The following is a 14114-nucleotide window of genomic DNA, read 5'->3' on the forward strand; positions in this document are numbered from 1 at the left end:
GGATCCTTGGAGATAGAGAACAATGACACACTTTTAAGATCTTTATTTCATTTGTTTGTTCTAATGATTTTTGGTCTCTAACATAATGTCCCATTGGTGTGTTTGTGTTGTTTGCCTCTCTCATGCAGGTACCACAATCTGAGCATACACATAACTTAATAATCAACTAAAGAACTGCCTTTAATACCGTCCACAACAAAGTGATGGACCAACCACATAAATGTGACAAACAACCACCTTTAGTTGCAATATCATCTAGTTTGACAACTTTTCTATACTTAGTACTTCTTCCAATGAAATCTAGCGATTGCATTCTTGAGCAACCAAGACGAAGCCTTTCTACTCTTCAGAATCAAAATTTGCTCGTCTGATTGCTCTCATAATTCAGCTCTCAATTTCATCGAAGTGAGAAGCTACGAAAGCATCCAGAAGCCTCTGGTTGCACAGGAGCGCTGCGGAGACTCGACCTCGAGACTACCGACAATGCTCTATTCAGCTGAAAAGAAAAGGATCACAATTCAAAGGAGTTGTAAATGGCGCAGTCACAGTCCCATATTTTGCCTTTGGACTTTGATCTGGAATTGTGCAAGTTATACCAGGCTCGCGTTGCGGCTTTCTCCTTCACCAAATCATCAAATTTTCCTTCTTCTTTTGCCATTTTTTTTTTGTCTACAAATTACTTTGATTGAACTCCCTCAAAAGCACATGATCTACCTTCAAGTGGTTAGGCTCTATAGAAGGAACCCGTTTTGATACCATGTTTATTTTATGGTAGTTCTCATTAACCACATTGAAACATAAGATCTGTTGCCTTCCCAACCATAGACGATAAGCTCTTATCGTCACCTCTGAGCACACTACATGTCCTTCATGTTATTGAAATCATTTCAATTGATGCAATCATGACCTTGCATATATATGAATCAACACCTCCTAATAAACCTCAAGTCAGCCATATACTTTTGGCACCTATATATTACAGGTTACATATGAGTCTCCCTTAGTTGCAAGTTACATTTAACCTAATCAAAAGTTACACACAAGTGGTTCGCCCAAATAGGGCTTGCCCCAAATTAGGCTCATACAACTGAGATATCCAAATGCCAAGGCCGATAGGCCACTTGGCATTTTGTGCACTAGGTTGGCCCCTAGAAGGGATTCGACCTAGCTACACAACAACAATAAGAAAGCTTCAAATATAACCTGGTGACAACAATTGATTATGTATGTAGATTTAGGCTAGTTATGTGAGAGAAAATTGAAAATTAGTTGCTTCAGAAAGAGAGAAACATATCATAGAGATCAAACAAGATATGACAAGGATCACAAGAGAAATGCAAACAAGTAGGAATGAAAAATATTTTATTGATTTGAAAAGTTGAATCTATTGTAAGGGTTTGAGCTATTAGAAATAGAAAATGGTGTTCAAGAGGAAAATAAACTAGGATAGGATCAAATGGAGAAGGCATCTTCAAGGGATTTGTGGTAGAAGAAAGATGAATATGCTCCCACACATGCTAGCTTTAAACTTGCAATATTCTAGTCCTTCACTCTTCAATGATGTTTCCTTCATTTCATTATGTGTTGTGAGAATAAGATACTATGATTTTTATTTTTGTATTGAAATGGCATTATTAGTGTTTAGATGAATGATTAGAGACCGAACAAGAATTAGGACATAAAAGAGAGGACACTTTATAAGGTAAGACTCGTGCAAGGTTCTTTTGTGATTATTTAAGATATTTATATTAATTTAACTTTAAAATTATTTTATTCATTTAAGAATTATTTTATAATTAAATTATTATTTTTATATATGTTGGCTATCTTCCATAGTTGGCTTCTAGTGTGGAGGTGGTTTCTAAATAAGTGAATTTCTAAGTTGTGATTCTCATTCTTTCATAGGTAGTTTCTAGTGTGGTTTCTCAAAAAGACCTAGTATTAGTCCATTGTTGTGCTCACAAGAGCTTGTATTAATCTCATGTTGATATTCCTATAAGTATATGTATGTATGCATGCATGCATGTATCTATATATTCATTATGTTTTATTTTTTATAGAAACTATGATGTAATGTGCCATATGTTTTTTTCAAAATGATCCTTTGTATAACTATGTTAAAGATGTGAGACTCTCACAACTTTGGATTTCCTAATAAAAAAGATATATATTATTATAAAAAATCAAATATTATTGAAAATTTAAAAAAAAATCAAAAAGTTAATTAATTAATATCGAAATTCTCATTTTAAAAAGAAATTAGGCTGGACTCTTGAAAACCAAAATAGAGTACCTAGGAAACTCCAAATCTTTATGTTACAATGTTCCAAAGAATGACAACACTGACACCTATCCTAAAATAGAAAATAAAGCTGGCAGATACAAAATCTGAGAGTTGAGATGAATGCTCGTGATTTCTCACATTCCATCACCCACCGACAAATCCAATAGAAATAATTGCTGGGCTGTTAGCCGCCATTAGAATTTAAGAGCTTCCCTCTGATTTCACTGTCCAATAATCCTTAACAGCAATCAAGATTTTCTCTTGATTGAAGGGACCAGTCTCGTGATCCATTATCTGACTTTGCCATCTCATGCCATCTGTTAAGGTTTTTACTTTCACCAGAACATCCACCGCATCTCTAAAGATCACAGTTCCTTCCGGCCGCAAGATCCGATCCATTTCAAGTAAAATGTCAGTTATGTCACACCTGCGCCACAAGAATAAAACTCATTGATTTATCATGAAGTTTAATTATTACAGTAACAGATTTCTATTTAAAAAGATACGCTTTGATTGGTCCTAAATCCAATTTCACCTTGAAGATCTCAAAAATTTATTGACATCATAATTTATAATCTTTTGAAGGCAAACAAGAATTTTTTAACAATTAGCGAATCTGTTGTTTGAAAGTAAATGTAAAGATGGTAGCCAATGGACTAAAAGTAATCCACAGAATCTCTCATCTTCAAGCAATGTTGATTCTGACCCAGTAAATATATATCTTAACATACCCATGTAGAGAAACTTCTTTAGAAAGGAATGAACTTTTGATTTTTTTACTTATAGTAATAAATGAACATTGAAATGGACCATTACCTGTCTTGGTACATGCTGAAGACACCACTGCTGTGAATCATGTCATAAGTTCTGGGATATGTTGAAAATGCCTCACACCTGCAATCCAAAAGCATCATGCCATTGTCATACCCCATCCATATAGGCTTTAATAGGAATTCTTGTTGAGTCCAAGGGCCAAAACCATGTTATCATTTTGAACGGTATGCAATAATTTTCTAGGGCAACTTCAAGATATGTAAAGATTGAATTTAGGTTTATTACATTTACAGTGAAGAAAAACTGGTCAAGAAATTGTTAGGGACTGCTTAGATCAAACAGCAAAAAATCTTCAATTTGGGTGCTGTTCATTAAGTTCACATTTTCACCTTAATTTTAATGTAAAAAGGACAAATGCTGGATTGAATCTCAGAAAAGAGTGACGATGTTGCTTGATTGTGAATCCAATTTTTAAACTGGAAATATGCACAAAAATATGTTGCTTACACTTACCAGTTGTGATAAGTACCAATCAGTCCACGCTCGTAGATGACACCAAGAGTGTTTTGTTTTGCATCTGATGGCACCACATTCATGACCCATGAGGAATCATCTGCCAAGGCAGCAGCAAAGCCTCCCAAATCAGCGTTCATGTCCATGATGTTTCTGTATCCTCCTTGGGCCAGACGGCCATTAAGCCTTTTGTAGTATGAAACTCTCTCATTCCACAGTTTGGTATCTTCATTGAACTTTTCAGCTGTAATTCCAGGGAGACTGCCACTGCTTATTCTAGGAGGGACAGCTGTTAGACGTTTTGGCCATTTTTCTAAGCCCCCCCCTGCAATGTCGTTTACATCACTGACCTCTGGAAGTGGTGTTATGCAAGTTTCCATCTTCTTATACCTTTTGTTCAGCAAAAATTAAAATTGTCAATTAAAGCACATGATTCTGAAACAGTGAAAACATATCAATCATAAATAAGCAACAAAGATGATCTGATAGATCACCACATATTCCCAAATTTTCACTAAAAGATGGCGATGTTCTGATACAAAGTTCTTACAATGTTTCATTCTGCAAAACTTTTATTGCCATGTGTTTGAGAAGAAAAAGCAGATGATTGCTAAAATAAAAATGGGTAAAACTTCATACCAAGCAGCATCAGGGTTGTCATCTTTACACATATGAGGAGTCTTGATAACGCGTCTGCTTTTAACACATTTAATATGATTTGTGCGCTTCTGCCATATGGCAAGGTCACCCTTTTGAACAATTTTCTTCCAACATAGACGTTTTGCAATATCTTCAATTGCATCTTGCTCTGCTTTCAAGTCCTCTGGAGTTCTTTCCCAACCCTTGTGATATTTTTGCCAATTTATTGGAGGACCAGATAAAATCCAATAGCCACCAGGCCTCAATACCCTGTCCACTTCCAATAAATAGATGCCATCTGGTGGGAAAAAGAATAGGTTCATCAGAGAGAGACAATATGTAACTGCACTTCTTTTGGAAATGGTTATCCAGTCTTAGAATGCACCAATGCATAAGTTACCCTCATACGCCATAACTTATGCATCGGCACATCCTAGGGACTGGACAGCCATTTCCGTATTGAAAACCAGTGAAAACCAAATCATGGAACCCAATATGCATGATGGAACCATGGAACATTGATATTTGCATGACTTCACCTAGATAGCTAGACAAACACTTTTCATCCATTGCTAAAGCTTTTCTGGAGAAATAGGCTGGATTTAGGCAATTACCGTAGTCTTTCCATGGAATAAGGCAACGGGAACAGTGAGCCATATCAAATGATCTTGATGGATATGGTATCCTCTCAGAAGCCATGACCCCAATCATAGCTGGAACACCACGTTCCAGAGCAAACTGCACTTGTGCTTCATGTGTATCCCTCGGTGCAAAGGACATTGTTAAAATGTTCCTCTTTAGCAGGTAGGCACCCCAACTAGCAACCTACAAATGATTATGAAAGAGAGTCACTTTCCAATTCTGGTAGTTGATGTATGTAATCAAATGAACAGGCAATTGCTATTTCATTTGATTTGTGCAGAATGCAAATATATACCTTATTATGTGTCTAGGAAGCAATTCAATGCAATCAATGAGAAATTTTAACTTGTAAGAACTCAAGTGGTTGTTGATCTACTTACTGGTCAGGTGCTTTGATCAATGAACTTTTATAAGTATTCAATTAAAAGAAGAAAAAGATATAAGGTTCCTAGGGCAAGTCAATCTTGTATCAAAACTATGAACTCACACACAGTAGCAGAAAAGAGAATTCAACCCCTAAAAGTGACTTGACAATGCCTATTGAAACAGGGTATAACTATACATTAGTCTTAAGTACCTCCCCAGGCAAATCCCCAGGGAATTAAATTCTAAGGCAAAATTACACATGCTCTCATGAAATGATGTTAATCGACCGAGAGATCTATCTTTTATCAGTAACGGCATTGCCACATAGCCAAATCTGGCAATTCAAGGCCCTAAGATGATACTTAAAGACTATCCCTCAAAAAAGTAGAAGGCTGCTTGCTACTATTTGGATTTCAAGCAGCATCTAAATCAGAAATAGAATCAATGGTTGAAGTCTTCTAGCTCATAAGACCAGCCGAAAATAAGAGCAGTGCAAACTTCAAAGGATCAATTAGTCTGGCTTCATTGCTAGAGACCGAAATTCAGATCACAAAATCCTAGAGTTTGATACAGAACACAATTTTTAACACAAATCTAGATTGTCTAAGCCTACTGAGCCAATATATTATTTGGTGAAATGCAATGCCTACAAAAATTAGCAGAAGATACAGCATAGAACGAAGACTCACTCCACATCCAGTGTCAATAGCAGTCCTGATAGACCCATCTGTCAAAGGAATCAACTTATTGATGTCATCAATATAAGCATCCGCACCACGAGCAAACATGGTTCCACCACCTGGAAACCGGAATTTGTCACCCTCAACCTGGATCCAGTTCTGTACAGCCTTCTCTATTGTAAGTTCTCTGTGAGGCACATTGGCAAACCAAGCGTAATCTCTGCTCCTGGGCCATGAAAAGGGATTCTTATACCCAGAAGGAGCAGGAACCAGGCACTTCAGGACCTCACTCTTGGCTGGGCAGTGCCGTTCTCTATATATAAGTCTATCCCTATCATACTTCTGAGATCTCAATGGATCTTGGCAGGGCGTGTACTCGCTATACTTCATGTCACACGGCTCAAATGTTTGAGTTTTCTCAGTATGACTCTCATTGTTCCCCGATGCATGGTGAGCTTCAAAGTCCAGAGAAACAGAAGAAGAAGATAATGATGATGGTGACGATGACGAGACATGTGGAGAAGCAGAATTGCAGAGACTCAATTTGGCGTTGGCTAGGTCTGTTGATGGGATTGTTGTGTTCTGCCAGGCACCCAACAGGTAGAACACAAAACAGAGTACCGTGACTCCAGTGATCCAAGTTATTCTTTTCTTCTTGGATTCAGCCACAAGCTGAGGCTTTGGAGATCCATTGGAATCCTTCACCATAATGCCTTCCTGTAAAACATCAAAGCACCCAAATTGAATTCTTCAGCATGAGCAAACTAGTGGGAATCTTGAGATTTAATTATGATTTCATTATCTGCTTTAAGACTTTGATTCTTAGACACTCTTTTCGGTTTCAGCTGATTGAAAAACGATTGATGAACGAACAAACAAACAAACAAAAAAACAAAAATCCCAGAATGCTAGTTTTGGATATTGTGAGCTGGTGTTGGGCCAGCTTGTAATGTGAGGCCATGGCACCCGTGAACATAGGAGTGACTCTAGTGTGTACCATCATACTTGAGTGTTCCAATTGGTTACATGCACTTAAAACATGGACCCCGATGCACTGAAAAACTCATTTAGGAATTATTAACAATAAAAGAAAGCAAAAGCAACCAAAAGAATAAATTACAACAAAAGAAAGCAAAAGCAATCAAATACAGAAACAGCTATCCAATATTTAGGATGTACTAACGTATAAATTATGGTGTATGAAGATAATTTATGCATTAATACATTCTATAGTAAAGCTTACAGGGCCATGGCTGAGGGCACTTATATTCTATAACCAGAGAAACATGCCTTCACCAATTTGCATGTTTTTTCTTCTCTATACAATGCTATCAGATATGAATGAGCTATAAATAACCAAAGAGCAGTCAACAACAAAGCCAGTGAGCTATAACTACTGTAATCTGCATAGAACTCAATGTACTAAAACTGAACTGGCATGCTGATTAAGAAACTATGATACAAAAAGAAGAAACGTGGGGCCTTCATTCTACACCATAACAGCTTCAAACCATTCGTTAAGATAGGAAAAATGTCAATATAAGCTGTAAGAAAAAAACAGAGCATAACAGATCCAGAGTCCAGACAGAAGCTCACCTCTGTCACAAAAAGCAAATAGGAACACCTCTGCTACGCTGCTACAGATTCAGGCTTCACCTCTGCATACTCTCGTCTTCTTCTCCACTACTTTTATAGTTTGTTTTTTTTTTCCCTATTTTAAAATCTCGGTGTTGCTGAGATGAAAAACCGAATCAAACCCAACTGGCAATCTCGAAACCTGAAAATACCCAGTTGATCAAGAAGGTGGTTTCTTATAGGCTGATTTCGTGGAAAGAGGTCAGAACACTGAGAACTGCACAAATTGAATGAAGGGGAATAAATTAAGCCATTAAGCTGCGTGCAGAGAGGTGGATTACACGCATAAACACCAATACAAAGGTTTTAATAATAGCAGTTACAAAAATATCCAGTACAGGTATTACACGAAATGCTGAAATATTTACCGGGTTAGGCACATCTGAAAACAATAATAACAATAAAAAACATGAATACCCAGTGAATGTAACACATGGACAGTGATGGAGGTCCTTCCATCAGCACAGACCCACCAAAATCGGGTCTAATAAATAATATACCATTCAAAGAAATTTACACATTGATTCTTTTATCAAAATTCTTTCAACTGAAACTCTCTTCATCCACTTCAATGGCCTGTAAAAACATCGTCAGACTGTGTACAGAGCTGGATAAAAATTTACCCACATGATTTTTTTTTAAATATTTTGAATCCTGTAAACTGTCCGGGAGTTGTGGACAAATCTATGATTAACCCCTTTTTGTTGGTATGTGGACTGGATTTTTTTGCAGACCAAATAACTTTTTGTTTTTTACACAGAAACCAAATAAAATGGTTTTCAACTTACTTATTATGGATATTAAGTTTATTAAACAACTTCTCCTGCAACTCATTTTAGTTATAAAACGTTTCATCTCCTCAAAAACCGTCATTACTTAATTTGGAGAAGAGGTGAAAAGTAGTTTTGTCAAAGTCAACTCTACCACCTTTGCTTCTTTCTTTCATAATCAGTATTTTTTAATAAAAAAATGTTTGACTAATTTTTTAATGAAAAATGTTTTATTAATTTTTTAATAAAAAATTTTGTTTGGTTAATAATTTAATAAAAAATGCGTTTGATTATATTCTAAGTTTTAGAGGGGTGGGTTGACTCAAATTAGCCAAAGCCCCTAGATGGTTCACACATATATCAGTAATTGACTGGACTTGAGGTTTCGGGTAAGGCCAAAGGTTTTCTCCTCTCCGCTCTTTCCTACCCGCGGAGAATGTAAATTTATTTATTATTCAATAAAGTATGGCTTCAGCCTTTTACAAGCAAAAAAAAAACAAATTCACACATAATCAAATTCATATCAACATATAGATTTTGGAAATATAATATCATTTAATAATGTATTTGTTTTATTTTTAATGTTCAATGTGTATTGTTAATTTTTAAGTATAATTTAAAAAATGTTTAAATAAAATATCATTATATCAATCATTTATTTCAGATATATATTAACAAGTAGTTCTACAAGTCAAATATTTTGTGAAAGGAAGCACATTGCTCTAAACACTTCTTACATTAATATTCTAAAGAGATTGTTGTAAAAATTCTAATCATTTGACAACTATAGAAAGTAAAAATGCATTTAACATTGAAAACAATAAAAGTGTATTGAAAGTGGAAATAACTAAATTAAATTTATGAAACATAATCTTATTATCTCAATTCATCTCCATCCTCATAGATTGAGTTATATAGAATGCACCATGATTCTATTGATATGTTGTAACACTATATTGAAATGTGGATCGCTTTATTGAAAATTCAAAATAATCAACTTCCAAGGAAAGCTATGAAAGCAAAATAGTAGCATGAACACAATAACAATTAATAGATGAAAATTGAAGAGTAAAGGCTTCTATAAATAGAAGTTTTAAGAGGTAAAATCAAGGGCTGGCATGAAGTGGTTAAATGGATGAATAGGATTCAATGAGGATCATGGCTTGGTTCAAAGTTGTACTTATGTGACAAAGTTGTACTTATGTGATAAGTGTTACATACGAGATATCTATTATCTCAAATAAGACGAAAATGACAAGTGGCAAGAAAAAGATTTGTTGGGATTGGAGGCTTAATGATGAGGATAGACTTAAAATAAAGGTGGCTTATGGTAGGCTTTCCAAAAGAGGCAAAGTTACTTTTTACCAATCACGTGAGAGGTGGAAATTTATAATTATATTTTATTGAGAAGAGGGAGGTGGCCCCATACAAAGTTAATTTGAAAAGCGACACATGTCCTTAGTGAAAGATTATTGGAAGCATGTGCAAGCTTGTGCATGTGAAGGGGAATGACACATGGTAGCTGATGGTAAGTTTGGAATTTTAGATTAGAAAGGAGGATTAATGTGAATTAAAAGGAGAATTCAATTAATTAATATAGAAATAATTAATTAAATAGAGTCTGATAATTTAGAAGCCAAGAATAAGATTAAATTAATTAAATAATTCAACCTTAGAAGAAAATAAAGACAAATTTAATTAATCATGGTTCAGTGAGGGGAAAATTAGGAAGTAATTAATTAAATGTTTAATTTAAGTAATTATGGTCGAATTTAAATGTCTACATTTTGTGTCTCTTTGATACAACATTGTGTAAATAATAGTGTAACAAATAATGATTAAACATGCCATGGTGAGATTAGAAGAATAATTTAAAGGGTGATGCCCTCTTGAGAAATCATTTGAAAAATAAAAATATTCTAAAAAATATTTTTAGGCAGTGTCTCAAAAAGGGAAGTAGAAACTTTGACGGGAGCAAGAATAGGGTTAACAAAAAAAAAAAGAATGGAGAAATTAGGTGAAAAGTTGAATGAAAAGGGGGCACTAACAAGTGCAACCATCACAAAAAGCCCACCTAGGGTTGGGGGCCTACAAATAGGCCTTAGGGGTCCACTTCATGCCATTTTCACACTTAGCTTTGGAAAGAAGTGGAGTAGACCATGAGAGAGAGAGAGAGAGAGAGAGAGAGAGAGAGAGAGAGAGAGAGAGGTGACACAAGTTCCTTGTTACACACACTATGTGAAGTGAGTTTGAGAGTTCCAATGGTTATTCAACGCATACAATGTGATAAGTACCTCATCTTGAGCCTCAAGGAGTAGTTAGGGGGTCATAAATACAGGTAAATATGGGTATTTATGGCTAGGAAATGTAGACGTCATTTTATGAAAACTTGCCTAGGCTCACATTTTACATGGTGTGCATGCTGAAAATATGCCTACATTGTTAAGTCACATCTACATCATGCAAAATGACACCTGGGTTTAGGGGAAACACATTAGTGCAAAGATGTGCTAGCATTAGGTGATTAGGTGCTTGCATGCAATAAATTAATGCATGTGCAAGATGACACCTTCATGTGATGAGATGATGTCCGCATAGGGAAAAGATGCACTTGCATTAAAAAGAGTGTTTGCACTAGGTAAAGAAGTGTTAATGCCAAGTATGGAACCTATGTAAAAATAAGTGCTACTTTTATCTATAATGGATGGAAATACTAGGCTCACTAGCTTATGCATGCAAACTAAGAACAAAACATATTTCATAATGATTACATTAAAAAGAGAATGAACTCAATAGATTCAATCTCAACTCTATCACGAATAGGGTTGAATGTGTTGGTTAACGGATTGGATTTCTCAAAATTTACAAATAAATACCCCTGTTGCCCAAATAGAAAACCAATGATAACCAGCAGTTGGGTAAATAATTATTGTTCTTACCCTCTACATTAAGGTACAGCTCCCTATATAATATTCAATGAATTTTGAATAATTTTCTCTTTATGTGATTCACTTTTAACCAGAAAGTAAACAAAAGGCTTCAACATTCATTAGTCAATACAATATGAATGCTTAATGATGGATAATGAAATTCATAATAAGACGTTTGATCTCAAATGGAAATTAACTCTCAGGATGATAAAAGAATGTTTGAATTCTGATTGACACTCACTCATGTCTCACAGGACAAGGGGAATCAGAAAATTCAAAAGCTTACAGCTAGTTTCATTTACCAAATTGACTCGCAGACTTCAAATGAAAAATCAGAGAAAAGAAATTGATACACGAACACATCATCATTCCAACAAAAATTTTGTGCATTCAAAACACACAAATTTCTCAAGTTGTATCATATATTTCATTCCACTCAAAGATGGGTATTTCACTGAAATTACAAGTGAAATTAGTCTGGTCCTTCCAGTTTTTCACCAAAGAAAAAAAATAAAAAATTATATCCCGCAAAAAAAAAAAATCCTTACAAATATATATAGCCGCCAGGCTTAATTGTCTTTTTAAATAAAATGCAAATATGAAATTCCAGAAACAACCACCTATAACTGAAACCTAACTAAACGACTACAAGCCGTAAATAGAGCCATAACTAAAAGAACAGAAAACGGCCTAAATTGTCTCTGAAGTGTGCGCGGTGCCACATATATTTCGCCACTCCATATGAGCCGCAGAGAAATTATGAACTACTTGGTAATGCGGGAGACCTATGTGCAAGATGCAATGCTTCCAGACTTCTTTATCCATACCCACCTGCGTGACTTTAGTTTTATGCACCTCTAAATGATCTGAACAAACAACCAACATGGATTCAATGCAGGCCACTCTGGTGAAGTCATCGCGGGTAAAGGATTTTGATTCTTTAACAGAATTGATTTTCCCTTTGAAATTATGCACCATATCTACTACCTGTTCAATGGTCTGTCCGTCTTCCTTTAGAAGTTGTACATCGATGCACTTCAAGTCTTTCTACATCACGACAATGAGTTCTTTCAATTCTTTTAGCAACTTAATGGACTCTTCATGACCTTGTTTTATGATTGAATTTCTCCATTCAATGTTTTCCTTGGCCACATGCAGTACCTTGCCATCTAAATCATTTACTACCTTTTCTGTAAGGAAGTTCATGACGCCATACTTCTGTACATCTCTCATTTGAACCAGTACTGCAGCCCATTTTTTCCTTTCCTTTTCCCACGCTGACACCTCTGTTTCCAGCTCTTGAGTCACAGTCACAACATCCTCGTACGCCTTTACCAGATTAGCAATGTACTCTGTTCCTTGCTGAATTATGAACTCAAGCCACTCTTCAAAGGTTTCCACCAGGACATGATTTCTCTGAACCTTATCCAATAAATTCTGGTTCATGGGAGATCTAGGATCAAAATTTTGAGGAACCTGTGATATGGGCTGTGGGCTGGGATGATGAATGGTGTTAATATCCTCCGCCATCTGCTTCACGGTCTTCTTCAACTCTCGTTTGTCTTTCTCATCTTTCCATGTTCTGGACAACATTCGTTTAGCAGAGGACTCTAAGTGTTTTGCATCAGCAACCCTTGAAGCAGTTCCTAAATCAAGCTTTTCAACAACAAAATCTTGCTCCGTTGCGTTTTCTGGATCTTTGTCAGAAATAGGCTTAGCCACTTCAGCTACCCAATGCCCTATATTCTCATCCACCTCCAGCATAGCTTTTGCTTTTAGCTTTTTGGACTTAGGTGTTTTTCCGAGGCATTTGCTCACCATATCTTCCATGGGCACACTGATAGGGACTACATTGCGTTTCTTACTTATTGATGCTCCTAACCACCTTGAAACATTTGAGGATATCTTAGCTGGCAGCGTTTGACATTCGGATGAATCCATGGTCACCAAAGTAGTCACTTGATCGGGGCCTTCCCCAGACTGCTCTTTTTCTTTACCTGCATCTTGAGCTGCAGGAATGTCTGTTTCTGGTTCACCCATACTCACTTGCACGTCCTTAGTATCAAGAACTATGATGGTTTCTTTTCCTGTGATGTCTGCACCTTTCCTTTTACTTCTGGAACGGGTGACTCGAACTGTTGAGGGGCCAAACAGTGGTTCTTTAAGTCTTCTGGTTTGAACCTTTTCACTTCGAGTACCAGTGACACCTGCAATATCAACAACAATGTTAGAAGAAGAAATTGGTACAACAGCATGAGATTGCTCAACTGATTTCTCGACTGAGCCTGCAGCAAATTTTATTCGAGGCCTACGGTCTCTTAACCATTTCTTCGTTCTCCTTATTACATTAAAGGTTCTTGACTGAATATTTTCTTCTTCTTTCCTATCCCAATCAATTTCAGGAATAGGTTGCACATGAACTTTTTTATTGAACTCTGGGTCCAATACATCTTCATCTTCCGCTTCTTGTATTCCTGCAATGTTCATGGGCAATTTCAAAGTACTAATTTGCTGTACAGTGAACCTCGACCATAATCTTCTCCGAACTTCAAATTCATCACAACAATCCTCCCAATAATCTTCTAATTGGGGTATATGTGTGAAGTTCACATCAACATTCAGTTGCTTCATTGCATATTCTTTGCTGTCGAACCCCTGCCGAGAAACATATGGCGGCAAATTCATCTTCTTGAGTTCCAATTCTAAGTTCAATGCATTAGAAACAGTTTGGCAACTATAATGTCCGAGTTCAATTGGGAAAATTGCTTCAGATTCACTTTTCATCCCAAATCTCTTATCCACATGAGCTAGCTGTTTGCTAACTTCTAAGAGTACATAGCTGTCGAGAGCATATCTGAATAATTTGAAAGGTTCATCTTCA

The 14114-nt window shown here is 36.1% G+C and overlaps 1 protein-coding gene across 1 annotated transcript; it reads right to left on the reverse strand.

The window, feature by feature from the left end:
- Positions 1-2170: 2170 nt before the first annotated feature.
- Positions 2171-7875, reverse strand: LOC131072103 (probable methyltransferase PMT18). The gene is made up of 7 exons (XM_058008160.2): positions 7495-7875; positions 5908-6615; positions 4825-5035; positions 4211-4508; positions 3572-3961; positions 3101-3178; positions 2171-2711 (listed from the first exon to the last, which is right to left on the reverse strand). The coding sequence occupies exons 2-7, from the start codon at positions 6604-6606 to the stop codon at positions 2486-2488; spliced, it is 1902 nt and encodes a 633-aa protein (XP_057864143.2). The 5' UTR covers positions 6607-6615; positions 7495-7875; the 3' UTR covers positions 2171-2485.
- Positions 7876-14114: the final 6239 nt, after the last annotated feature.

Source organism: Cryptomeria japonica, chromosome 11 (genome assembly GCF_030272615.1).
Source record: "Cryptomeria japonica chromosome 11, Sugi_1.0, whole genome shotgun sequence".
Taxonomy (NCBI): Eukaryota; Viridiplantae; Streptophyta; class Pinopsida; order Cupressales; family Cupressaceae; genus Cryptomeria; species Cryptomeria japonica.